The sequence below is a fragment of the Plasmodium inui genome (genome assembly GCF_000524495.1).
Source record: "Plasmodium inui San Antonio 1 unplaced genomic scaffold supercont1.6, whole genome shotgun sequence".
Classification (NCBI taxonomy): domain Eukaryota; phylum Apicomplexa; class Aconoidasida; order Haemosporida; family Plasmodiidae; genus Plasmodium; species Plasmodium inui.
In genome coordinates, this window is record NW_008481840.1 from 847,802 (window position 1) to 875,712 (window position 27,911).

Genomic DNA, 27,911 nt, shown 5'->3' on the forward strand with positions numbered 1-27,911 from the left:
GGGGTGTGCGAGTGTTGTGTTCGCCGTGTGTAAGATGTAGGAATTGTCGCTTCGTCGGTGAAGCGGCATGGACGAGCTTCAAACCGTTGTCTGATAATGTAACCGTTTTGGGTTAGGGGTCCGTCTAGAGGGATGCAATCCCGGAGGGTTATTTTGTCGACGTCACCGCGTGGACGCATTCTTATGCTTTTTGAAGTATCCATTTATCGGAACACTCACCAAAGTGGTAGTGTTATCTCAATTCCGGGTTGAATGTCCCGCAGCAACCGACGCACCCACTTTGCTTTGACTGACGTGCCAATTGTGACTCTCCTTGGTTTCCCCTCCCATTCAGTGAGATTCCTCAATTTGATCAAGCCGGTTATGTTCCTGCTGCCGGAGGTGCAGTCGCCAGACAGGAAGTTGCCATTCAAGGAAAAGCTGCTATGGACAGCCGTGTCTTTGTTTGTCTTTCTGATATGTTGTCAAATACCCCTGTACGGTATCGTGACGAGTAAATCAAGTGACCCATTTTATTGGATGCGTGTGATTTTGGCTTCCAACAGAGGAACTTTAATGGAGTTGGGAATATCCCCCATAGTAACAAGTGGCATGGTAATGCAGCTATTGGCAGGTTCAAAAATAATAGACGTAGATCAGAGCTTAAAGGAAGATAGAACCCTTTTTCAAGGAGCGCAGAAGTTACTGGGATTGTTAATAACCTTAGGAGAAGCCATCGCCTATGTGATTAGCGGGATCTATGGAAACATATCTGAAATAGGAACAGGACACGCCATTATCATTATACTTCAATTATTTTTTGCTGGAGTTGTGGTCATCTTGTTAGATGAACTGTTACAGAAGGGTTACGGACTAGGGTCTGGCATTTCACTATTCATAGCAACAAACATTTGTGAAACGATTATGTGGAAGTCTTTTAGTCCAACTACCATCAACACAGATAAGGGAATCGAATTTGAAGGAGCAATTATTTCTTTAGTTTACTGCCTCTTTACTGAATCGAATAAAATATCTGCCTTGAAAAAAGCTTTCTATAGAACCCATGCACCTAATGTTACCAACCTGTTAGCCACCATTTTGGTCTTCCTCATTGTTATATACCTCCAAGGATTCAGAGTGGATTTATCTGTTAAGTATCAAAGTGTACGAGGACAACAGGGGACATATCCAATAAAGCTATTTTATACGAGCAACATTCCCATCATTTTGCAGACCGCCTTAGTGTCCAATTTATATTTCTTCTCGCAAATATTGTACAAACGGTTTAAGAATAGCATTTTGGTAAATATTTTGGGACAGTGGCAGGAAGTTGAATCGAGTGGGACCTCCATCCCTATTGGTGGAATTGCTTACTACATTTCTCCTCCGAATTCCTTTGCTGATATTACGAATGACCCGTTTCACACCCTCGTGTATATTTCCTTTGTCCTTGTGGCATGTGCCTTCTTTTCGAAGACGTGGATTGAAGTGTCGGGTAGCTCGGCTAAAGATGTTGCGAAACAATTGCGGGATCAGCAAATTGGTATGAGGGGGTATAGAGATACGCCGACATCCCTAACCAGAGTTTTCAATCGATATATCCCCACCGCCGCAGCCTTTGGAGGCATGTGCATTGGCGCGTTGACAATTCTCGCCGATTTTCTGGGGGCCTTGGGCAGTGGCACGGGTATTCTACTCGCCGTAACCATAATATATCAGTTTTACGAAATGCTCGTCAAGGAGCAGGAGAAGGCGGCTTCGCTGTTTTAAGCCCTTCACCACCGCCCCAGCGTAGCGGTGCGCATCGAATTGGATAACATTTTGCAGAGCGAGTCATCATTTTCGCGCCTCATGCCTGGGCGCAGCTTTTTTGTGGACTCGGCTCGCCTCAGCGTCTTGGAGCAGTTTGCACGGCGTTCCTCATCCCTTTGGAAAAAGGTCAGGCCATATGCCGCAGCCGTTTGGGAATGGTTTCCCAGATCGCATTTTTCTCCATCTTCATTTCCCCCTCCCCCCCCGTTTTTTTTTTTTTTTTTAATGTCATGATATGGGGATGCTTCTGCGCGAGTAGTGCACGTTGTAAAAAGGAGGAACCTCGCTTGCGCCAAGGCAAAGCGTAGCAATCGGGCACTCAGCGTTATAGCCAGCGCGTAACGGGAGTGCCTATAGTTAACCCCCTCACCCCTTTGTAGGGAGATTTACCCTCATCAGAGTCATCCTCCTCCACGTGTATATTTTCCCCCCCTTTTTACATCACTGCGTAGAGGAAAAAGAAAAAAAGGGATTAAAATAACCCACCGCGCTTTTTACTCTCTCTATCTGTTTACCTTGCTTCTCTCATCGTCCCACCACGCCTCTTTCATCCCATCTCCACATTTCATACCCTTTTGAAATATTTGAATATATTTTATCAAACTAAGAATAACGCAAAAGCAGAGGAAAAAAAAAATCTGTAAAAAAAAAATTGTATATTAAAATGGGTGCAGCTGTTCGCGCTCTTCACCAGGTGCAGTCGCTCTGGTCTGAGGCTGACAAGGGGCAAACTCAACGGACATGAACTGGTGACTGGGTCCGCTTGGAAATGTGAACCGCGCGCAGTAAGCGACAGTGTAAGCGGCACCGTGAGGGCGCACCGAATGGAGGCCCGAATGAGCTTCCTCATTAAGCCGCCACAACTGCAATGTACAAAGCCTCTACAGAGCAAAGGAGGGCATTTTCTAGGCGACTCCATAAAGAGCACGCATAGGGGGCACATCAAATAAGACGCCGTAAGCACGTGTAGGGGGCACACCGAATAGGACACCCTCAGCAGGCGCTACCCACTGTACAGGTTGCGAAAAGGCATAGATCAAACAAATAAACTGTAGTCTAGTATTCTGAAGGACTGCACCATTTCGTTAAAAGTGTTAAACTCGGGGTGAATGTCCATGTCCTGTTTTGGTACATTCCAAGTTATTAGTACATCTGCATTGTGCTGCTCAATGGGGAAAATACAAATGTATAGTAAAATAGGTTCATACTGAGGAGAGTTCTGTTTTTTAATTTTCTGTCGGCCAACTAGGAGAATGTAACTTCCTTGCGGATGAGACACGGAATGGTTACTCGTTATGATAACACTTTCTTCACTGTCATTTTCTTTGGCTAAATCGTAGAAGTAGAATTTGCCCTTCTCCTGTATATTCACATTTTGAAAGCACACAACTTCTATGATCACACATTTGTCCTCGAACTTATGGACGTATACTTCTTGGTTGTCTGGGATTATTCTAAAGCGAGACGCGTCCAGGTAGTCGTCCGGGATGTTCATTTTGATGAACCTGTTGAAGAAGTGGTTCTCCCGCAGCTCCTCAGCCATGGGGGGAGTGGTGTGGCGGGTTGGATTGGCAGCTGGTTGGGTAGGCAGATGGTTGGCTGGTTAGGCGGTTGGCCTCCTAGCCGATTGGCCTCTTATCCGAGTGGCTGATTATCCGATTAGCCTTTTTGTGGTGCGCGCTCCAATTGCCGAGAAAATCCTTTCCGAAGGAAGGTCTCCCCCTCCCCCTTGTGCAAAAATGGAACTATCGTTTTTTTCTCCCCCCAAAAAGAAAAAAAAAGAAACTTCCATCAATTGTGGTTTGCTCTGCTTTTCTTGGCCTCTTCTGTTTACTCGTTTTGTCAAATTCGCGGGGCTGATGTTGAAAGATATGTAGAAAAAATGAAGCGATGGATTTTTTTCTCTTTCTGATAATAAAATAACTTCGAGAGGAAGGGAATAAAGCTAGCCCCTTTTGCTTCTTTTTTTTTGGGGCTGCACAAAATTGGGGCGCGCGTTACATTCAGTCGGCTGAGCGGAATCGACTGAGTATATTCACTAAAGCGTAAAATTACATGCATACATTTGTACATGCATGAATGTACTGAGATGTTCTAGCAAAACTGAGCGCTCATGCGAGTGGTACCTCTTCTCGTATGTCCACAAGGACTGCCCAACCATAGTTGAGCAGGTCTGGACGTCTCCCTCGTCTGACAAAACTGCCACCTCTGCAACATTCGGGAGAGATCTCAAATGTTTAGCAAATGAGACTAACGCGTTCTCAATGTTGCTCAGTAGTTTTGCCTTTAATAATTCCCAGATGGGGACATCCTTTCTCGCTACATATATATGTCGCTTTTGATGGGGCAGTGACATTGAATTGTGGCCCAAACAGTTTTCCTTGGACATGCGTTCCGGGAAGAAGCTTTGCCGTACTGCACACATATGGAGCCCTCTATGAAACTGTTACGTTGAGTGGAAGGTTGGACGAGCAACCAGAACGACGATGATGTTTATGTGTCCCCATCTCATGGGTATAGCCGCTTTGTTTCGCGTGCCTCCTTCTTGTCCACTTGGACGGTTAGAAGCCCAGTTCAGCAAAAAAGAAAAAGAAAAAAAAAAAAGAAATCTCTGGGCAGGTGCTTCTTCCTATAGCCATCTACCACACACTGGTAATTTCTGTGTGATCAGTTTATGTCACCTCAAAGGGATAGCAATTTCTACTGGAGAAATTTACATCGTGGAGTACAGAACAGTTAGGCGCCAATAGAAGGAAACCCCTTTGAGTGTCCCTGCGCCTACGGGTGTTCACCTCACACGTATCCACGTATATACACATGTGTCGAGTTATATGCAGATAAAACTATCCCTTGGGTAGTTGGATATGACCCCTTAGATGCGTCCAATTCGTGTTAATAAAAATTTGGGTTGAAGGTTCCTTTCCTCGTTGAAGCACCTTCAAGAAGGATGATCTCTCCCTGGTGTGTTTTGTTTTCACGTGGTTCACACGAGCGTATCCCCCTGGGAGGCATTACTACAGATAGGCGCTCCGCGTGGGTCAGTTTCTTTTTCCAGCTTTTTCTTTAAAAGCCAGAAGGGGCGACAAAACGCCAGGGGCGAATTGATAAATGGACGGCTAGTATATCCCTACGCACGTGTGTACATGTACGAATAGGTACATATGTCAAAGCGCTATTCCGATTTGGAGGGAGGAATTATTTTAAAACACAAAAGCATACGGCCATAAAATGGTTATTTCACTACAGCAAAGGAGAATTTTTCCACTGCGGAGGTACATCGGACAGGGCTCTTCAGGGAAGGGTTGCCTGCTGACACATCAGACAGTTTATAATTCGACGCTTTTTACGCGTTAATAGGGTAAACTTTGGTCACATATGGCCTTAACGCACTTTTTGTTTCGCGCAGAGGGGAATTATCGATGGAAACCCCATTTGGAAAAATGAGCGTCCATCGAAATGGCACCTTGGAAGAATGTGGCAGATGGGAAAAGGGTGCCAATGAGAAGGGGCGTCACTTCTCAGCTGATCCGACCGGCAATCCAGTGGCCAATCCCTGAGGCATGCAAACGGTTAGTAAAAAGAATGGCATGGATTCCCGCTTTTTCGTTTGCCCCTCAAAAAGGGAGTCAAACTTGCCATTTGCCTAAGTACATCCGTAGGGCGCGCTATCATTATTTGTGTTCTTCGCGCGGAATTTTTTTACAAAACCTGGGGGGGCATAGGCCTTTTTATTCCATTTTCTATGTCACCCTTTGAGCTATGCGAGGTTTGAGAATTCTTTTAAACGAAGAGGACACGCGGGCGTTCCCTGCTTGGCAGATTTTTATTTGTCATTTGGTGAACACATGGATAGAAGCCTAATTGTACCATCGTTCCATTGTGTCATAGCACAGGGATGATCGCTCCTTCTGTCCACTTCATCTCTCTGAGTGTGACGATCTTTTTTCTGAGTATGCAAAACGGATTGGGGCTGAGAAACCTGGTTACAGGAAATGTACAGTTGCCTACAGTAACATACGTAATAAGTATATTTCCTTGTATGTATAAACGCGTAATGCTCGTTCCAGATGAGGCGTGCATACGTAGCTCTAAATTTTTTTTTTTTTTTCTGTATCCCGTTGTAATAACTCAGTTACTTTTAACTACTTCCAAAAGATGAAAAATAAAATTGCGAGCATGGCCACTTTTTGCCTCGTCATTACATAAAACCACAGCGGATCTACATTTGAGTATTTTTCGTTCCATTGGGAAAAAATGATAACCGGGGGAGTGAACTCCGCAAAGGGCAATTAATATTATAGAAAAAATTGTTTTGCCACTTTTAAAAGATGAAATAACAGCGGAGGCGAAAACCAAGCGAAACGAAACAGCGGTGAAACCGGTGGTGACGAATGCGCGGGTGGATAAAAAAAACGACAAAAAAAAAGGCGATAAAAATAGAAACCGCGAAAAAAAGGCGCTGAGAACAACAAAAAAAAAATTACAAAAAGGTAGCAATGTGGTATACAAAGTGTTGTATGCAGCAGAAGGTATGAAAAATGATGCGAATGATACAAAACTGCGCGAAATACATGCGGAAAATATAATAAAAAAAAGCGTCCACTCAAGTCTTGGAAAGAAAGTCCCATGTAGAGATAATAATAATACATGGCTCCGTATTTTCTGGAGTTTTTACTACATGCAACGATATAAAAAAGGGAGAAAAATATATAGAAATATATATTTTTTTTTTTTTTCCCGATTTTTTATCAAACAACATGTTTTATTATATTATTATAGTTTAGATTAAATTTTTCAAAAATTAATTTCTCGATTGTTTTTTATTTTTCCCGTTTTTGCCTGATCATTTGGAGGTTTATTTGTCAGTTTGCCACTTTGTCAATTTGATAATTTGATAATTTGCCAATTTGCCAATTTGATAATTAACCATTTATCTTTTTCCCACTCATCTTTTGCCCTTTTATCTGTTTAGTTTTACAAGCCCCTTACCCATTTCGCTGATTCCACGATTTGTCAATTTGCTTGTTGTCTCTCTCCCCGTGCATGCCAGAAAAGAATTTATCCTTTTCAAGAGAAAAATCATTGGATGCAATTTTTTTTAACAGTTTTATCCCCATTTATGCATTTACATACATTTCACTTTTTTCTAACGCGTGCTCGGTATATTTAGTTTAAGAGTTACTCTCCAGATTTTTGTTTACCCCATTTTATTTATCGTTCCATCTGCGAGCCCCCATGCGTAGTCTACATTTCCAGATTGGTGCGGCTTTTTTTTTTTTTTTCACGCATAGTTGAAGTCTGACTGATTTTTTCTTTCGTTTTGGTTGACTCTCTCCGCCACACAGCGCCAATTTGCATACCTGCAGATAATACCCCCTCTACTCATCCGCCCATCTGCATATATATTTCCGTTCGCAAACTCGCCGTCCACCACGTACTCCAACATGCCCGGTAGCACGAAAATCGACACCAAATTAGAGAACGAAATCCGAGTAAGCTACAAGAGTGATGCTCTAGATTACGTCTACAAAGCAGTTGTCCTGTTTGAAACGTACGATGACGTGATTCTGTCTGGCGTTGGCAAGGCCATCACCTCGGTGGTGAACGTGGCGGAGATGGTAAAGAGGAGGGCGAAGGGACTACACCAGTGTACCAAGATTTACGAGAAGGAGCACACCATCAAGAGGTAGGCATGATGGGAGAGCGTACATAGAGATATATAGAGAGCGTTTCCGCGCACTGCATATTTCCCGTGATCGCCTTCCCTGTCAGGCAGTTTTACTAGTCAGCTAGCTTTACTAGTCAGGCACTTTTCGCCCATTTAAGGCGCAAATGCGCATAAAATTATGTTGCAAGTCTAGTCAACATGCAAACGTACCCCAATTTTTGCCCCCCTTTGCAGAGAAGACCCACTTGCCGCAAAGGACGATGACAAAGAGGAGGGGCAGAAGGAGGAGGAAGAGAAAAAGTACGGAGAAGGAGAAGCCGAAGCGAGTCAAGAAAACGACAAGAATAAGGAAACGGAAAATAGAATAATTGAATTCAGAACCACCGTCCCTTGCATAAAAATCATTTTAACAAAAAATGATACAAATGTGGACACAAAGGAAATAGGCTACCAAGCACCTTTAGATGATAAGGACGTTAATGTCATGACACCTGATCAGATACTGAAGGAAAAGTCCTACAGACGAAAATGTGAGTTTTTTTTTTTTCACGCACATAATGGAGCATATGGGGGAAGTACTTCCCTTCATTTTTCCGCCACTAATGTTGGGACATCCCGTCCACTCTCCTGAATGAGTAGTCATTTGGCTATCCCTTCTGTTCTTTGACGCTCCAACATTGAACTGTTTTTCCCCCCTTCGCAGATAGGGCAGGTCGAGGCGGAGATAGATTCAGATCGTCCTACCGCAGGAATTACTATGAAACGCCTACGTGGAACAACAAAAGATTTGAAAAGAGAAATTAAATAACTAAACGGTTGTAGCGAAGTAGTTATTATATATTTTTCTTCACCACGAATCTGCACTTCGCATGTCGCGTATAGCGCAAAGCATATGTCATATGTCCAAGTCCTATTGCCTGCAGTATATCTCGTATCGCATACCACGCACCGAACATCGAAAACTACCTACAGCTTATCGCGCTGGCACACATACCACACCGTATGCAGCGCATCCCGTGTCGCATGCCTCATACCGCATATTCCAGCCTCCCATTTTCGCATGGCATGGTTCCCGAGACCCTCGTCTTAAGCATTTATTCTTTGCCTAGACTTCTGAATAAACGTTTTGTTATATGCACCTGTATGTGTAATGTCACGTGAAAAATCGCATTTTACATTATATCCAATTATATCGCATTATGTCACATTATATTAGATTGTATCACATTGTATCGTATTATGTTATATATATTTCTTTTTAAATGGTCCTTTCCTCATTTAAAAGCGCAGTTATTTTTAAATGAGTATAATCCTCCCACCACGACCCCTTTATCGAGATAAGGTGTATTAGTGCTACTGTTGCGAATCGTTTGTAATTGTTGCTATGTAGCTTAATTAAGTAATTATATATGTGTGTGTATTTTTAACTGTTTACGTGGGCATATATCATTCTGTTTCCAATGTTCTCAAGTGTTATTACGAATATGGTTATCATTTTTTTATTTCTTTATTTTCTTATCTTTTTATTTTTTCCAATTAATGTTTAAATTTACAAATTTCTCCTGTGTTATTAATTTCTTAACGCTAGATTAAATTCTTTTTATCATTCGACATGTTTTATTTATTAATAAAGTTATGTGGTTTATATATTAATTGAACAAAAGAAGAAAAAAAATAATGAAGCTTTTTAAAAAAAAGCATTAGCTAATTATTTTACCGTGTTATTTATTTTTCCGTGTGAGTTCCACTCGTTCGCCGTTGTTCACAGCTTTGCACGGTATGGTTAACCCAGGAAGAAAAGGTGCTTGGGTGTGCGGAAAAATCAGGGTGCCCCTTTCTTGCCACTTCGTTTCGTGACAATTGGGAAGACGATGGGAGAGAACACTTTACGAGCCTGTTTGGTGTGTCCGATTCGTAGCAACAACAAAAAAAAAAAATGGTAAGCATTGACTGTTTTCATGTGGTAAATTTTCCAATGTAAGGAATATAGGGGAGCAGTGGAAATTTAAATGTACGGGTGAAAGGCATATCTTGTTTGACCAAACTGATTCGTCCATTTCGCTTCATCTTAATACCTCCTATCCGTTCGCCTGCTTTTTGAGAGAATACCTTTGCCAACTTAACCACCGTGTATTTCATGTCAGCATGTAACAAAGATCATGAAGGGGGCCTTTCTTATTCGTACGCACATCGAATTATGTGTTTGTCTGATGGGTTTACGAAGTCCTATTTTTATGGGTATGCAATACGCCTCCTTCGTCGAGAAGGCTTTTATCCCGTTTTCCTCAATTTGATTTTACCCTCTCATCTGTATCAATTCTTTCGAATGGCAAAGGGGAGTTAAAATAACCAGTCATTTTGCTTCCTTTATGAACACTATTTACTCGGTCCTTTCTCAAGGTAGCAAAAAGGATATACGAATTTGTTGGAAAATGTGGGACAGACGGTTGTCTTTGAAAAGGGAAACCCCAATTTGCAGTTACATAAAAAGCGCAGAATGTGTGGCCTCTTCATGTAAAAATGAAAGAAAAAGCTAAAATTTGAAGTTATAAAAAAAAGAAAAAAAAAATTTCGCTTAAAAATGCACAGAATGTATGACTTGTTCTGTAAAAAAAAGAAAAGAAGGTCACTTCTTCTCATTTAACCTTAACAGTTGGCAACTTTTTTTTTTCAACTTTGACACTGATTATAAAGTAAATAGCTGTTTGATGACTACACCGCAGACAAAGGGCGGGGTATATGCAAGCACAAAAAAACACTCAGTGTATGTTTTCAGCGTTGGATGTCCCTTTGTTCGGACGTTCGCTTTCTATTTCTGTATGTGTATGTCCCCCCATGCAATTGTACATACTTGCGCGTAAGTGTTGCGGAAAAGGAGCCTATTCTGGGTGCCCTTATATGTAACAGTGGAAAAAAGCAGGAATTCTTGTGCAACACGTTTTGCAAAAATTTTATATGAGCGGAAAATGTAAAAAAGAATGTGCTTAAAAACGCAAATATACACATGAGAGGGCACATAACCAAGGAACATGAATTCATCCTACCGCTTCCTTCTTTTCAGTGCAAGGAATTTATTAATTATAAAAAAAGGTTTTTATTTCATTTCTGTTGCACATGTGTTGATACACGTATATGCATATTCATATACACGTGGCACATGTGAAGGAACTTTTTCTACATAGCAGCCAACAAAATCGGCATTTCTCGATTTACAGCCCTTCACTGTGTATACTTTGCTTCGTGTAATTATTATGACCATATAATCATTTTTTTTGTGAGCCACTTGTGCATATTTAGAATGAGCAGTTTAGTAGAACTGTGATATTTTTCGAAGATATATATATCCCTCAAGGGAGGAGATATATTATAAAATGTGATTTTATCACCCATGGTCCTAGGAGAATGATATTACAAACAGGAAAGAATTAAAAAAATAAATAAAATTAAATATAATAATATAAGAAATGAAGCAAAAGCTTGCGTTAAAGTTTACAAATAATTGTAAACAATAAGATATTATGCCAAGCGATGATCGCTTTTTCTCCCCGTGTGCTTCCGCTTCATGATTGAATTTACAGGAGATACTCTTCACACTCCCTGTAAATTACAACTTTCTCAAAACGAGTGGTAAACGGGAGTAGAAGCAGCAGAAGGGAGGGGAGGAAACCACCCACGTAGAGGCTCTACACGAGATAAAAATGTTGGAGTCATTAGTTGAGAAGCTACTGAATAAATTCCTCGCGCCATACGTCGAGGGGATTGAGAGGAACTTACACTTGGGGGTATGGTCAGGCAACATAGTTTTAGAGAACCTGAAACTTAAGCCGCAGATAACCGAAATATTAGATCTATCTTTTAAGATAATCCATGGTAACATAGGAAGAATAAATATACAGATACCATGGAGTAAGTTAGGGAAGAGTCCCGTATGTGTGCTCATTAAAAATGTGCACATATATATAAAACCAAGAAGCTACAAAAAAAGCGAAGATGTGATCATCGAAGAGTTGAGAAGAGCCAAAATACATAGACTGGAACTGTTGGAGGAAGAAATTTCCCTCATTAAACAACAGAAAAATAAAGAGAAGTCATCGGAAAAGTCCACACTTATATTTAAATTGTTAAATAAAATTATTAACAATATCCATGTAGATATTCAGGACATTTTAATTCATTTTGAAGACCCTGAGAGGAATTTTTCCATCGGATTTATCCTCAAGTCTTCCTCCGTCAAGAATTGTCTTGTGAAGGACGAAAACGCGGCGGACGCTGGCAGTTCGGGCGCAAATGCGAGTGCAAATGCGAATGAGGAGTATAAGTTAAATCACATAATCGAGTTCAAGGGGTTGTGTATCTACAGCAACAGTAATATAAGGAAAAAGCGCAGGAGGAGGAAGAAGGGGCAAAAGGGGAAAACAGGAGGTAAAAGGGATCGAAGCGGTCAGAAGTGCCGAAATATCTCTGAGGGGCCCCCCAAGCGGGAGGCGACCAGCGCGAGCGGCTCGTCCGATTTGCTAACGAGGGACGACCCTGATAAGGACCAAAGGGAAGACCTGAAGAATAGGTTATCCCTCTCCGACGACGAAGATGAAGCAAATGATGCCAGCGGCAGAGTAGACAATTTGGACCGTTCGTCCAAGATGATGGACAATTTGTCCTTTAGTTACGACAAGAACGAGGACCTGACGTTTGAGTCCAAGTTAGGTAGTGACAACGAAGAAGAAGATCACAATGGTGATAGTAAGGACAACTATTTGAAGAGAACGCTAACCCAGATTAGCAACTTCTTGAAAGATGACGAGAACAAAATTTTAAACTACTACAACTTTGAGTATCTGATAAAGCCGTTCGACTTGGTGCTGCCAGTGGAGCAGTCCAGTAACAAAAAGGAGCTGAAGGCCAAGCTAGAAATAGGGGAAAAGTGGGAAGGAATTACGCTAACTAGGACGCAAATTACAAAAATTATCGAAATAATGAATGAAGCCAATAAGTCCAGGAATCAGACGAACAAGCTGCTGCTAAAGTATGCCTGTACGGTTAAGCTAGACATAGAATCTCTGCGGAATGAGACCAAAAATGAATTTATGACTCTGTACAATAAAGTTCTTGCAGAGAAGTACAACATAGCAACGACGGAGTTAACCTCCCAGGAGATGAACCGGTTGCAAATTTTGTACGATGTCGTTGGGGTACGTCATCTAGCCAAGTGGAGATTGCATTGTAAAAACACATTGGAAAAAATAATTGAAGAGAAGAATTTGAAAAAAAAATATCTCTACGACTCTATATATAAGCAGCAGTCCTGGTGGTCCTGGGTGACTGGTAATAAGAAGGACATTGAAAATAAGGTGCAGAGTATTTTAAATAGTGAGCAAGACATTATAAATGAGAAGGAGTTGTACATTCTGCAGGAAGCTATGACAAACGAGGATAGTTACGATGTGGTCCTTCCAACCAAATATGATTTTCAGTTCAAATTGGCAAATTTTTCCATTAACGTGTATGATGATTGTAAGAAGGGGAGAAAAAGACGGGTCCTGCCTGAGCAAGGCCAGTTAGCAGAAAGGGGAAGAATTAACGCTAATGTGTACCCTATTGATGGAAGCCCAACTGATGGTAGACTAACGGAAGGAATTTCCAATCCAATGAGCAACCTATTGGGAGAGGACCCTTCCAAAAAATGCGATAGCAACAATTTTGGAGACCACCTGAGTGAGGAAATATCTCTCAGCGGAAGTGAAAACAGTCTGATGAATAGCTCCCCATCTATGAGCGCCTCCAACAGTAACTATATCAAGAAGAGGATAAAGTATGAAGAAATTAACATACTCTCGATAAATTTTTACCAAATATATTCTTCCCTGTCGTTACAGTCCGTGGTGGACCACAACGATAATGATAACTTCCAATGGAAGTTCATAATCGAGTTACAAAATTTCGTAGCAAAGCATAAGAGTAAAGTTTTTATGGAGTTTAGGACGAATAAGAATTTATTCCCCTACAATGTTAGCAGTGGAGGAAATAGCCTTTACCAGAATCCAATTTATTATTCTTTGCTACATAGCCAGAGTTTGTGTGCCTATGTGGAGATAAACCACTTAGTGACTGAAAAGGGGAACACTCTGTCCACTTTGTTAAGGTTGAATCCGCTGGAGCTGTACGTGTCTCCGTTACTTATTAAGAACATCCTGTCTTTTGCCTTCCCCCTGATAGATATCGTTAATAAGAAGCACAAGTCGGTTTTGCGGAGGGGAAAGGGGAAGGGCTCCTTTGTGGGCGACGCTGCGGCCGAGGCGCCCCAGAGGGAACAGCTTCTCACAGAAGATTTCCCTACTGAACAGCTCCCCAGTGAAAGGCTCCCCAGTGAAGAGCTTCACGGGGAACCGCTCAACGGAGAACCCCCCGCCGGAGAGACTCCTAGGTGCGCCGCGGGCGACGGTCAGGCGGACACGTCGGATGATGACGAAGAAGACGACGAGGCGCTGCTGCACATCAAGAAGATGGAGCAGACGGAATTGATAGAGGGGCTGAAAGAGAAGGGAGAAAATGTATACAATAGAGCAGTTCAGCATTTGCCGGAGCTCTTCGAATTTTACATTCATATATGTGGCCCAATATTGCACTTTGACAATTTAACCAACGGCATTGTCGAATTGCACCTGGGTAATCTGATCGCCAAGACGGAGTGCCCTTGCACGTACCACAAATTTAACTTGATTTTCGAATTCAACGAAACGCAGATAACGTGCCTGAAGGCGTCTTTGCAGGGGGGTGGGGGCACGTGGATGGGTAAAAATGGCGTGGATGTGAGGCGTACGAAGGTGGACTTGGTTAATGGATTGCCCCCCGTGAGAAGGGAGACTCCAAATGTGCAGCGGGAGGAAGAGCCGGAGGAACAGCAGCAGGAGGAGGGGAATAACCCCCCCGTTGAGGAAACCCATCTGAAGGACAGCTACTGCCACCGCATAAAGGAAAAGACCCAGAAGAGTGAGAAGTTCTACATACTGCAGCCCATCCCTGTAAAGGTGTACGTGGAATATGACTTCAAAATTTTGAAGACGAACATTATTTTGGATGGCATTTTTTTCCAAATAAATCCAGACGCAGTGAGCATCATATTGGCTGTGCCGACCTCCATAACGAGGTATTTAACTCGATTCTACTCAAAAAATAAAAAAGAAAAGGACTCTCTCAAAGGTAGAAAGAAGACTCCAGTGGAGAAGAAGATAATTTCTTCTTTCAAGGAGGAAGGAAATATCTCCTTGAAGATACCTTCCGCGGAAGAAGCTTCCAAAGAGGAGAGTAGCCCTGTCCTTGTTGATGCTCCGAATGACGATGAGTCGAAGGCCAACCTGACTGATGTGAACCAAATTAACAAACCGGAGGAAGGATCCTTTCTCTACGATATCGACTTTTTAATTAAAAATTCAGCCTTCTCCATTAAAAATGGGAAAAACAGGGAAGTGCTGAAATACGAGGCCTGCGGAATATCATACAAGAATTACCTGCAGAGAAAGAAGAAAATTGTCAAGGTTGAAATAGAGCAGCTGTGGATTTGTGACCCGAGTAATAGGCAGCCAATTTTTTTTACCCTAACGAAGAATGTGAATTCGAAGGATATTTTTCTCTTCCGGTCGTTGTCGACTTATTTGGAGAAGAAGCAGAATGCGATGGTTAATGGGGGCGTCGTTCAGGTGGGGATCTTACCACCACCACCATTACAGCCCTTACAGCCGTCACCACCGTCGCCGTCGCCAGGAGGGGAGGGCACCAATTTGGGGACTCTGCCCAGTGGGGCTGCAACCAGTGATAAACTTCATGGCAGCCGCAGGGGGGGGGACAATACCATGAGTAGAGATGTCAGTAATGAGGAGAACGGCTCGGGGGGCATAGATCGATTTCTGTCGGCTCAAAGAATGGAGGATTTTATGGAGAGTGGTTTTCCGAGCCAGGGGAAGGTATGTCCCACCAATGATGGACTGGATAAATGTGGGCAAGTGAGGACAGGTTCGAACCGAAGTAGCCCTAACAAGGGGGGAGCGGCTTTGAAAGTTGGCCACGCGGAGGGTGAGATGGACGAGGACGTTAGCTTCGATGTAGACGCCAGCTGCGACGATGGCGAAGACAGCGACGATGATGACGATGGTGACGACTTCATGGACGCCATCGAAGAGAAGCAGCTGTCTATAAATCTGCAAATTCTGCAGAATCAAGACGAAATCAACAGGGACAATATGCACGTGAATTTGATCATCAGCGATATCGAGTTGCACTGGAAGTACAAAACGATTAAGCAGATATTCAAAACGATGAAGGAATACAAGAAGAAGCTTCAATACGGAATTGAGAAGGACATGAAATATATCAAAAATAAGTTAAAGAATGAGGAGTTAAAAAATTATAAGATGTTCATTTCGGAACACACTCTAAGGAGTGTTCAGGAGACCCTAAATAATGTGAAGAATTCTTTGAATATTTTGGACATAGATTCTGCCAAGAGGGACAATGAGGAGTTGGAACAGCAGTTGGAGCAGAATAAAACCGCTTATCCAGGTGTTGGCACACATGCGGGAAGCGTTCCGATGAGGCAAGCGCCAATACACCCCAGGGGGGGAAACCTCCTGGAAGGTATGGGAAAAGATGAGCATATGGCTGGAAGGAGTACACAAAGTGCAGCCGGAGAAAGCAGTGTCGCACAGAGCTGTGCAGCACAACGTGGTGACCATTCCGAGGGGGATATCCTTAGCAATGGGTTGAATAACACCCTACCGAAGCTGCACGGGCAGAAGAACTCCTACGTGAAGTACTTATTCAATTGCTACATCAAGAGTGCCTCGCTAGCCTTCTGGCAAAAGAGGAAGATCTTCTCAAAAATTCAAGTGAGCAGCATATATTACGAAAATAAGGTGTACTTAACCTTTGACCAAAAAATGTTCGTAAACATCGAGAAGGGCATCATATCGATGAATAGCAAAAATATCATTTCGAACAATATAAATGATTATACGTATGATTTGTTCATTTCGAGGAGGAGCAAAAGGTTTGGCGCAACCGATTTTGAGAAGGTCAAACCAAGTGAGGATAGCAAAGGGGAGAATGTGAAGACTATGTCGGAGAGACGAAACAGTAAAGACATTTTAAACTACATCAGTGTGGATAATCTATCTGAGGAAATAAAAAAAAAAAAAAAATCAAACAAACAGAAAAGGCAGGATTTATTTGTTGGAAAAATTAAGGTATACAAAGACACAAGGAATTACAACATGTGTTTGCTCTGCCAAATATCCAGTATATACTACATTTTTTACTTACGCGATTTGAAGTTATTTCTGGAGTACCTAGATGACGGCATTTTAAACGTGTTTATAAGTAAATCGTACAAGAAGGTCGTACAGGTAGCTCAGGCGAAGTATTTTCTCTTCCATTGCACCATCTTGGATCCCGTTGTTATCATTCCGGAGGATAAAAATATAATATATAATTATCGCGGGGAGGTTAAGAACGTGTCCAACTGCTCCAAGGCGAGCATGAATCAGAGTGGGAGTACCAACCAAGGGGGGAACTCCATCCCGTACATCGAATCGTATTTGAAATTCCATTTGGGCACCTTAAAATTTAAGAATTCGTACACGATGAATTACACCCAAGGGATCGTCGCAAATCAGAGAAGAGAGCTTCGCAAGAGGAGGAGGAAGAGGAGGAAAAGGCAAGCAAGACAGGCGAAAGCAACCATCCAGGCAAGATCTACCCCAGGAAAGGGTCAAATGGGTGTCCACAACACCGATAAAGGCAGCATCTCGACCGAAGATGAGGCAACAGAAAATGAGGAAGTGGAAAAAGATGCCTATACAACAAGCGTCGGCGCGAAATACGATTTTACCCTCTATGTAGATTTGATAGACATGAAATGTCGCGCCTGTGAAAATGGGGGAAGTATCAACATAGAAGGGAACATTCTACAAAAAGTCAACATAGGATTATGCCTAGTCAGTAGCCAGGATGGTGTTTTCATTTACTTCAATGGGAACGATTTTGGCCTGGATTTGACTGTATTTCAGTTGGCCTTTCTGTTAGACATTATTAATGAGAACTTTTGCTACAAGGGCTACTTCCCTATGTGCTTCATTTGTGATAGGGGCGTGAACATAGACAGCATCTTGAATAGCGAGTGGTTCCGCAAGGGGAACATCAATTTAGGGAACCTGAGTGTTCTCCGCGGGGGGGAAGCGGCGCAGAGGGGGGTAAAGGGGGTGAAAGAGGTGAACGAGACGAACGAGGCGAACAAGACTAGCGAAACTAACGAGACTAACCGGACGAAAGACGCGAAAGAGACGAATGAGACGAACGAGGAAAACGGTTTGAGTAGCCCCAGGGGGCCGCGAAACTCGGTCGCGAGTGAACCGGTGAAGAAGAACGGGATGAAGCTATACGTGTACATAAATCTGGAGAGCCTAAGGATTAAAACCTCCTTTGACAGAAACACCCCAGTAGCTATAATAACGTTCCAAAATATAAGCATCTCGTTTGACCTAGTTCTCCTGGATTTTTACTATATCTATTTTTTCGACCTTTATAGTAACTCCCTCTACATTGATGATGTGAGAAAGAACTCCATTAACTACTACAAGCGAGTGGCATACTGCTGCATCGAGAACGAAGCAAAGAGGGGGATGAGGAAGAAGGGGGGAAAATATTATGAGGAAAAGATGACAGGGAATTTTCTGAGGGAGAATGCCGAGGCTAAGTTATCTCTGATTAAGAACACTAGCATATCGGTGAATAGCAACTCGTGCGTTTCGAATCTGAACGAGGAGAACAACATGAGCAGCAGCGCTGCGGCGGGAAGCCACCCAGTGGTAGGAAACAGCTCTGTGTTGGGAAGCAACGCAGTGGTTGGAAGCAACTCGGTAGTGGGAAGCAGCTACCCCACGGTGGATCGCTGCACACCTCCCCACGCAGCTGCGAAGGACTACAGAGCCCTGCTGCGGTACATGTTCGAGAACAACGTATTTCTGAGTGAGGAAAAAAAGAAGAAAAGGCAAAAGGGCATAAAGATAAGAATCAATTCCTTTATAGAGGATCTCATCCTAAGCATAGAATTGGATGATGCGTACATCTGCTGCTTCTTTATCATTTTTCTGGATATATATAAATTCCTGTCTAGCGCTTTCAATATGAGCACACAACATCTGTATCCGAAGCCATCTCCTTACATCGTTACGGCGAAGGAGCCACCAAGGAAGAGAAGGGGGAAGAAAGTTTCCGGGGCCTATGACCCTTCTCAGAATGATGTTGCCAGTCTAGGAAAGAACAGACATGATTTGAAAGAGGATAAGAGGGAAACCCACCCGGAAGAAGCAAACAGGAGTGGCAAGAATGCGGAAAAGTATGCTGTGGAGAATGTCAGGATAGAGGGAAATGTTTTTAAATCGAAGGCGAAAAGTCAGGAAGGGGGAAGCAGACGCCGTGGCAAGCAGGAGAACATTTCCCCAGTTGGGGGAACAAAGGAAGAAAAACAAGAAGACGCAGACAAAGGAGAGGGTCAAAATGCGACGAATGGGGGAAAAAATATATCGAGAGGAAGCAGCATGAATTCTAGTCGATTAAAGTTTATCAGAGAGCTCATGGGGAATGAGAAAAATCAGACGATAATCAATATAAATGAAATTCTCAAATTGGACAATAAACCCATTCACATAAGCTTCAAAGTAAACAATGGCAATTTTATTGTCTTCACGGATCTAGAGCATGTGGCTCATCCGATCTTGATGTGGTCAAATAACTTCGTCTTCTCCTTCTCTCTTTTAAACAAGTGCATAATATTTAGGAAAATATACGCCTTAAATAGTAAAATAAAGCGAATTAACTATGTCAGTAGTTTTCCTAGCGATGTGAGTAGGAGGAAGAGGAGGATGAACGCGACGAGGGGTATGGACGGAGAAGGCCCCAAGGATGTGTCTAACCCACTGCACAATTATCACAAGAAAAAAATTCTACTGTGTGATAATTTAAATGTTAAGGGGGAAGCGCTATACGAATCAGTCGACACGAAGAAGGAGAATTATATTTTAAAAGGGAACGTGAGGAAGAAGGATTATCCCCAGGTTATCTCCGTTTTTGAGGTCAACATTCACATTGGAAATTTCGACATACGACTGTCGAATGACGACGTGGAGATTTTACTGACGGCCTCGTCCACCCTGTTCGGCGATGTGCCCAGCTCTTACACCAACATCTCCGTGGGTGTGGTAATCCCGCCGGTGACGTTTATTCACACGAAGATAAAGAACAAATTTATGAGGAATAACATTTATTTTGTGATGAAGGGGGTGCGAGATGGCGAGGCGGAAGGAGGGGGACGTGTGGAAGGTGCGGACGATGCGGAAGATGCTGTGACTGGGAGAAGCGCGCGAGATGACGACCAGAGCCCCGCCCAGGCCCTGCAGATTATGAACATAAATAAGCTGAAATGGGGGAAAAGAAAAAGGGAAAGAGGAAGAACGGTGGCTGTTCGGGCTGACCTTACCAATGGGGGGAAAAATATGAAGCAGGAGGGGTATATCGCATCGGAGGAGAAGCTCCAACTGGGAATAAACCCCCTTAAGGAGGAAAAAACGCTCCTTACAAGGAAGAAGCAGAAACGCGAGGTAGACCTATCCGAGTCCAGCAATAACCTGATTGAATCATTTTCGTATAACGCTTTGTCGGAAATTTCAATGGACTCCAATTTGACGATATACTCCGACTCTTCCACCTCGGAGTCGTACACAACCAGCAGGATATTCTCCTCCAGTAAATGTGCAATGCAAAATGAGTCAGAATCCGATTTGACTAGCGGCAATGAACAGGGAACTACCTATCGAGACATCAAGATAGTAATAAATCTGCACAAGGTGAAGTGCACCTTCATCGACGATATAAGAAATTCAATCGTGCCAATAATCAGGACGATCATGAGTATGAGCATATGTCTGAATTTTTACACAGATGAATGTTCCTACACTATAAACGATTTGAATTCAAAAGTAGAGTATTTTAATAACTGCATTGGAGACTGGGAACCCTTTTTGGAGAAGTGTAACATCTCGTTGGACATCCACAAGATACTACCAAATGAAGCTATTAGTGACGACACCGAGTCGACCAAATCTCCTATCAGCATAATAAAGATAAATAGTGCAAACGCTTTATGGTTTAATATAACGCCGCAGTTAGTTAACCTGCTGCTTCTCTTTCTTCCTGTGTTTACAGAGAAGGTACTTAAGGGGCTGGAGAAAAAGGAAAACACCCGATGTATGCCGAGCTACACACTCGAGAAGGAAGAAAACCAGGGGTCTCATTTGTCCCTTTTTAACAACAATTGTGAGAGCGTTTCCATTGAGCTAGATGAGAAAAAACTTGGGCCTAATCATAAGAACATTTATGAAGATTGCTCGTCCGTTTTTGAATCACTTCCTGGTGATATTGATCCGAGAAACGAGAATGATTTTCATTTGGATGACTTCCTGAAGAAGGAGGAAAATCGAAACAGTTACGATTGTATGAAGGACAATTCCGTTGTTTATTATGTCAACTTGACGAGCGATTTTTTTTACACCTTCGTGATGCCCGAGAGTACCGTGGAAGACGTGAAGAAGAAGCGCCCCTGTGTTGATTCCAAGGGGAGAGGTTATCGAATTGTGCACGAGGGGGGGATTCCCACGGGGGGGGCGCAGAAGCAAAAGCAGATGAAGAATACGAAGCAGGATACGAAGCAGAAGGAGGGAACAACAAACCTCGCCGAGGCATTCTCCAAGATCGCATTGCACACCACGATGGGCAGTGGAAACACCCATGATAGGGTTAAGAAGGCTAATTATCACAGTGAAGAAAGCGACGCTAACGATTCCACGTGCGATTCCGAGGCGGAAAAAACTTCCCCCGAGCTGTATGCCAAAATTGTAACCACCAACAAGCTGGTCTCCCTAGATCGGCTGCTTGTCAATGAGATCGCGAACAACTCCTTGATAGAGAAGAAGTACCTGTATCTGTACCTCATCCCGATTCCCCCCACAAACGTGGTGAACCTTATACATGATATGTTTGCCGATATCAGCAAAAGAGACATAGTGCTGGATCTGATGATAACGAGGAATCCGAAGAAGACTATCCAGAATTTGCTGAGGTACAGCCAAAGGAGAGGGGACGAGAAGGATGCAAGCAGAGGTGGTGGGGAGAGTACCGCCAAGGGCAGGCCAAACGATCCCAATTGCAACTCCAATTGCAAGGCGACTATATTCCATAGCGGGGAACAAAGCAGTTACGACAGTAGCAACTATAACGCAAACCCTGTTACGGATGAAAGGGGGATGATAGAAAAAGTGATCGAGGGCACCCACATCGGGGCGGACGAAATGGAGCAATTGGGTCGCGAATCCTCAGCCCATTTGAGGAATGACGATTTGTTCACTTCGAATGATGATTTATCCCTGGAGGGGGAGGCACAAGAGGAGGAACTCCTTGACGATGAGGAGGGTACTTCCGAAGGGTGCAGTGAAGACGAGGTGGAGGAGGCACACTCGGTGGATAGCAGAAATAGCTCCAATGGAAGCCACTACTTTAAGTACAGCCAAAGGAGGAAAGAAATGGGAAATTCCATTTTTGCCTCGAACAAATTCGTAGGCCCATTTCTGAAGAACTGCGAATGCGTCATTATAAATTTGATCAAAAACAGCTGCACGACTCTGACCACATCGCTGAATAGCAGCAACGTGATTCACCTGGTGAAGCCAGTGGATTATATTTTCGATGAGGTGTATGGCAGCGGTGTGGGGAGCAGGACCCTTCCCCAGGGTGACATAAGCGCAGCGGTTCGCGGGAAGGACGACCCAATGATGAAGAATCCAGGTATGGATAAGCCAAGTGTGGAGAAGCCAAGCAAGTGGGAAATGTTGAATGAAGAGTTGGATAAGCAGACCAACCTAGCCTGCAAGTACCGACTGAAGAATGATTACCTTCCGCAAACCTCGCTCACAGAGACAGTGTGCGAAATAATATCTCCCATGCCGAATTACAAAATATTCTTCATGTCATCAACTGTTCGGATTGTAAACAAGTGTGGCATTCCCCTGGAGTTTTGTTTCTTCGATGGAGGGAGAAACCCCATCTTGTTGACCTCTCTGGAGAATAGGACCATACCGATTAGCACGCTCTACCCAAATCACAGCGATTCGTTTAAGAATTACAAAGTGTCAAACAGTTTGAATATAAACCCGAATATAAAATTGCGTCAGAAGAATAATAATTTAAGTTTCACGGTCATCTTGAATCATGAGTATTTGTTGTCCACCCCTGAGTGTGCGTTTTGTGGCCCATCGCATGTGTATCTGTCCTTCAAGCCGATAAATCTGGTAAGCGAGGAGAACGCGTACTACGAAGTGGTCAGTTCGAGGGGTAAAGGAGACGTTTCCAGAGGAAGAGGTGGCAAAGAAATCACCTCCTCTGCTCGTGGGATGGCAGCTTTGAGTAGAAATAATCAGTTGGATAGGCTGGGAAAGGAAGGGTGTACTTCTTCCCCAGGGGGGGAGAGCTATATGGCCTATGAGTCATCTTTCAAGAATGGGGCAAACGAACTGATGGACACCTCTTCTATTAGCAGCGAAAAGGGATGGTCAGACATTTTCAGCTCGGACATTAACCAAGGGACATACGTGCAGAAGTGCAAAATTAAGGATAGCAATAATTACCTTTACTTTATAGTAAAAATTGAGAATAAAATAAGTGCCCTGCCTGCAGAGAAGAATTTGAAAATTATCACTATATACCCCCATGTAACTGTAGTGAACGCCATTCCTGCGCTGGTAGACATCATAATCACCTCCGAAATTTCGGAGGAGAAACAGAATGATTACGTGTATGAAGAGAAGGGCAAAATCGAGGTTTTAAAAAACAAAAAGGTGAAGTTGTTGAGACAGTGCGAAGAGATAAATGCGTACCTGAGCAAACTCGCGTCTGTCAAACAGGTCAGTTCTGGCGGTAGTTGTGCAGGCCTCACAAGTGCTACAGTGGCCGAAGAAACTGCAAGGATTATCGCTGGGAGTGGCGATGGGTCGAGCAGTAGCTACGCGAATGACTATCTTGGGGTAAAGGGCGGACAGAACAACGAACGGGTGTACCTATACGAGTTGAAGCGATTGGAAAAGGAAATAAGTAACATCGATGAGGAGATAAAAGTGAAGAAAAAGGAGCTGTCCACCTCCACGTCAAATAAAGGATATGTTAATAAGAGATTGAATCCATTTTCCATCTTTTACATTTATGAAATTAAAAAGTATAGCTGCCTGAACATGAAGGTGAAAATTGGAAACTCGCAATGTGAATGGTCTGACAAGCTATTCCTCTTGGAGGATGACGAAGAGTCCGTTATGAGATTTTCTCTAAATTTTAAACGATTCGCTTCTGTAGAAGTGGAGTTAATAAAAAACTTCAGTGGATATTTCAACTCGTTGAGTAGCATCCTGGGGAATAAGCAGCTCTATATCTTTTCGCTACCCCGATGTTTTATTGACAGAACAGGTCTGGGTATTAAGGCAATCAACTCTAATAAATACTACCCCATTATAAACGGCATAACTCTGTTAGGAGATAATTCACAAATTGATTTGCTATTACCGCATAAGACGTATCATAATGAATTTTTACGGTCGAGCCGAAGTGGGGTTCGCAGTTACGAAGTCGGGGGGGCAGAGACCTTTAACGACTACAGTGACATTTTCAATGATTTTAATTATCCCTGTCCCGTTGACAACTCGCTGATATTATTCAAGGCGACATTACCCCCGATTGGTAGCTACACCGAGACGAGCGTGGTGTGCAAGAATTTCTTTTACACCTTTTGTCTGAACACGGAAAAGATTAAGACGACGAATATACCTTATATTATTAGCCGAATAATCACTGTGGTTCCTCAGTTTATCATTAGCAATAGGCTGAATCACCCCATCCTGGTGAAGCAGTTTCAGACGGATAAGATCCAGGGGGTTCGGCCGAATGACACCTCTCCGTTGTACTTCCCGAAGAATCAGAATATTTTGCTCTTCCGGTTTAAGGCGCTGGAGGGAGTGAGGGAGGGCCATGGCACTGGGGTGGGCGCTGTTATTGGAGATGACGATGGCGTTAACAGTGGCGTTAATAGTCGTGGTGGCTGCGTCGATGGCCATGCCGATAGGAAGAGGGAGGACTACGTGTCGCTCCCCTCCCAGCAGTACAAGATCAGCCAGAACCCATTTTGGTCGTCTGTCATATTTCCGAGTGAAAACTTCGTGGGGACAAACTACATGGTAGTGAGCAACAGTTGTGTGAAGGAGGAAAAATCGGAAGTATACGTAATTACATGCATCCCGGACATGGGTACGAAAAATATAATAATCGAAAAGCTAGACAATAATATGAACAAAGGATTTATTGCCTATAACTATTCCAGCTTGGCAAAATGGTTGAAAATACGGACCTTCCACGATGACACGAAACACCTGAAAGTGGATGAAGAAGAGAATTATACATTTGAAAGGTTTGAAAAAAATATGTTCTTAAAAAACTTCCTAAGCACAGCTGACATGGAACATTATTTTAACATCGAGTATGAACAATCTAGTTACCTCGGCTGGGTCAATCCCTTCATTTATGTTACACGACATGTACAGATAGAGATCGTACTTCACGACATGAACGTCATCCCCAGGACGACCCCCTTCATATTGAAATTCGCTCAGTATAATTACGCGCAAAAGTCATTTCAGGTGTATTATCGTGACGTGATTTTTATCGTCTCCATAGAGTACATCCAAGACTTGATAACGATTAGGTTGACTCACCGAATTAACCTCCCTCGGGGGGTACCTCAAGGAAGGGGACCATTTGGAGTCACCACCTCGTATGCTTATAACTCCCGTGATGGTCGAAGAGTTTCTAAAAATTCGCTGGACATGCAAGAGTACCACAAGATAGAACTCGCCGAGGGGGGGTACCAGTTGAGGGAGAGAAGTGGCCACGAAAGGGGCATCGCGAAAAGCCCCACAAAAAGCGGCATTGGCAGTAGCTATGTTCAAAAGAGGATGATGATTGGCCACAGCGAATATAACTATGTAAAGCATGGTGCGGAGGAGGACTGGGGGGAAGAAGCAGAGGGAGGCGAAGGCGGAGGTGGAAGCGGCCACCAGGGGCATGTGAATGGGTATGGCGGCTGCTATGGGAACTACTACCACCGCGTGGGCAGACGGGAGGGGGAAGAAGCCGTGAAGATGATCAGCAACACGTACAAAAATGTGCACGTAATTATCAACGTGACGCAGATAGGGGTAAGCATTATATCGAATATCCTGAAGGAAGAGGTTTTCTTCATCGAGCTGTCGAAGCTGTGTGCCCTGTTTTATATGAAGAACGAGGAAGAAGTTATTGACATAAAAATTACGGACGTGCAGGTGGACTGCCAGCTGGAGTCCTGTGAGAAGTGCGTTCTTTTGGCGAACCGAGGCATAAGCACGAACAATGGTAAAAGCGGTGAGACAGCATCCACATCAGGAGGGGCTTCTGCAGGGAACAGCGAAAAAGAATTGAAGAGAATTAAAAATGCGTATGGTCATCACCCCGAGGGAGGTCACGCCATTGGGATCGGCGGTGGGGGAGTAGGCCGAAAGGGAAGTTACATGAGCGAGATGGACGAGCTATACGGTCGGAACAATAGTAGCAGTGGCATCGGTGGTGAGGGTCGAGCCCATTTCACAAACAGCGATATAATCAGTAAGAGGCCTACGGAGAGCGGACCAGGAATAATTGGAAAAGGCATGAACACAAATGATGAGAAAATATTTTTAAACATCTATGTGGAGAGATCTTTCATCTCTCATAAGGACGTGATTTTCAAGAAGATACAGGTCTCTTTAGACGACGTGGAAATCGAAATGGACGCCGAAACGTTAAATGGAATTAATCTGCTCATAGCAGAGTACATCGAAGGCATAAGCGTCGTGCAGAAGAAGAACCTGCTCTATGAGGAGATCCAAAAGTGGACTATTCTACCCGTCTATGTGAATTACAGGTCACCAGATATCCCCTTAGCCATAAACATACAATACATGCAAATTGATAAGTTTACTCTGATCGTCTGGTGCTCCTTTCTACTAGACAAGATGCACATGATGAGTGATTTGCTGAGAATCGGTTTACGAATATTGATGGTGTCGGGGAAGTTAGAATTGCTAGGTGCACCCGTCACGCTGAATCAGGAGATCTTCAATAACATCCGTGTTAGCTTGAAGTCATTTTATGCGCTATTGAAGGATAAGTACAGCCATTCTATTTTAGCATGCCTAGGGTTCATAGTGGGATATAGCAGCCTGATTAACATACCGAAGATTCCCCTGGAAATTGGAAGGAATACCATAGGGCTAGCCGTTTACGCTGTGGATAACGTAAGTGTGGGTATTGGAAGCTTCCTCTCCAATTTGACCTTCGATGCCGAGTATATTAACAGGAGACAGAAGGAAAGGAACTTTAAGACAAATACGAACATGAAAGAGGGTCTCCTAAGTGCTGTGAAGAACATTGGGGAAGGGGTGCTAAGCTTATCCAACATTGTGACGAAACCAATTGAGGGTGCCCAGAAGGAAGGAGTGGGTGGATTCTTCAAAGGGATAGGCAAAGGGGTAGCTGGATCGTTGGTCAAGCCGCTAGATAAAGTAGGCCAAGCCGTATCCGATGTTACGAGAGGTATAAAAGCTGAGGTGTCAAAACCGATTGGAGGACTTAAGTATAAAATTAAGAGACATAGGAAGCCAAGAATGTTATGGGGAGAATATGGAAAAATAAAAGAGTACAATCTGAATGAAGCTGAATTGAGGGAATGTCTAGGGTTGAAATTTTCAAAAAATATTATGAAATGCTTGACCATACATAAACAGGAGAATCACCCCCCTGCACATTATTCTCTGCTTCTATATCCGAAGGTTATTATTTATGCCAATTTGTATGCCAGCATGTTTGTTGGTAGTAAGAGTGGCGAATTTCTGACGGAGAAGAAGAACCTCGGAGGGGGCGACATCGTCATTTGGTCCCTCAGGATTGAGGACATCTCCGAAATAAGGGCCTCCAGCCACGGGGTGATAATCCGCACAGGGAACTCCAGCAATCTCGTGTACAAAATTCCCTGCAACAACGCGCTTTTGATAAATAAGATTTACCGCGAGCTGCACAGCTCCAGGAGCTCCATCAATTCGACCATCATCCTGGGGGACGTGCCCTCCTCGCCGCGCGTTTAGCGGTTTGGTTAGCGGTTTGTTTAGCAGTTTAATTAGCGTCTTGTGTGTCCCCTTCTACGTGTTGCATTCTGCGTGTCGCATTTTATGTGTCGCTGTTTATGTGTCGCATTATACGTGTCTCCGTTTGCGCTCCGCAGTTTTCGCTCCGCGGCGTAGGT

At 43.4% G+C, this 27,911-nt stretch overlaps 4 protein-coding genes across 4 annotated transcripts; 3 read left to right on the forward strand and 1 right to left on the reverse strand.

Annotated features, from left to right (window-relative positions):
• Positions 1 to 252: 252 nt before the first annotated feature.
• C922_01949 (protein transporter Sec61 subunit alpha) lies at positions 253 to 1,749 on the forward strand (the record flags this gene model as incomplete). The annotated part of the gene is made up of 1 exon (XM_008817548.1): positions 253 to 1,749. The coding sequence occupies one exon, from the start codon at positions 253 to 255 to the stop codon at positions 1,747 to 1,749; it is 1,497 nt and encodes a 498-aa protein (XP_008815770.1).
• A 1,078-nt stretch (positions 1,750 to 2,827) lies between these two features.
• C922_01950 (hypothetical protein) lies at positions 2,828 to 3,334 on the reverse strand (the record flags this gene model as incomplete). The annotated part of the gene is made up of 1 exon (XM_008817549.1): positions 2,828 to 3,334. One exon carries the CDS (start codon positions 3,332 to 3,334, stop codon positions 2,828 to 2,830), a length of 507 nt encoding a protein of 168 aa, XP_008815771.1.
• A 3,901-nt stretch (positions 3,335 to 7,235) lies between these two features.
• On the forward strand, positions 7,236 to 8,263 carry C922_01951 (hypothetical protein; the record flags this gene model as incomplete). Its single annotated transcript, XM_008817550.1, has 3 exons — positions 7,236 to 7,477; positions 7,694 to 7,989; positions 8,163 to 8,263. The coding sequence occupies 3 exons, from the start codon at positions 7,236 to 7,238 to the stop codon at positions 8,261 to 8,263; spliced, it is 639 nt and encodes a 212-aa protein (XP_008815772.1).
• Positions 8,264 to 11,157: 2,894 nt separating this feature from the next.
• On the forward strand, positions 11,158 to 27,753 carry C922_01952 (hypothetical protein; the record flags this gene model as incomplete). Its single annotated transcript, XM_008817551.1, has 2 exons — positions 11,158 to 20,635; positions 20,711 to 27,753. The coding sequence occupies 2 exons, from the start codon at positions 11,158 to 11,160 to the stop codon at positions 27,751 to 27,753; spliced, it is 16,521 nt and encodes a 5,506-aa protein (XP_008815773.1).
• Between the last annotated feature and the right edge of the window lie 158 nt (positions 27,754 to 27,911).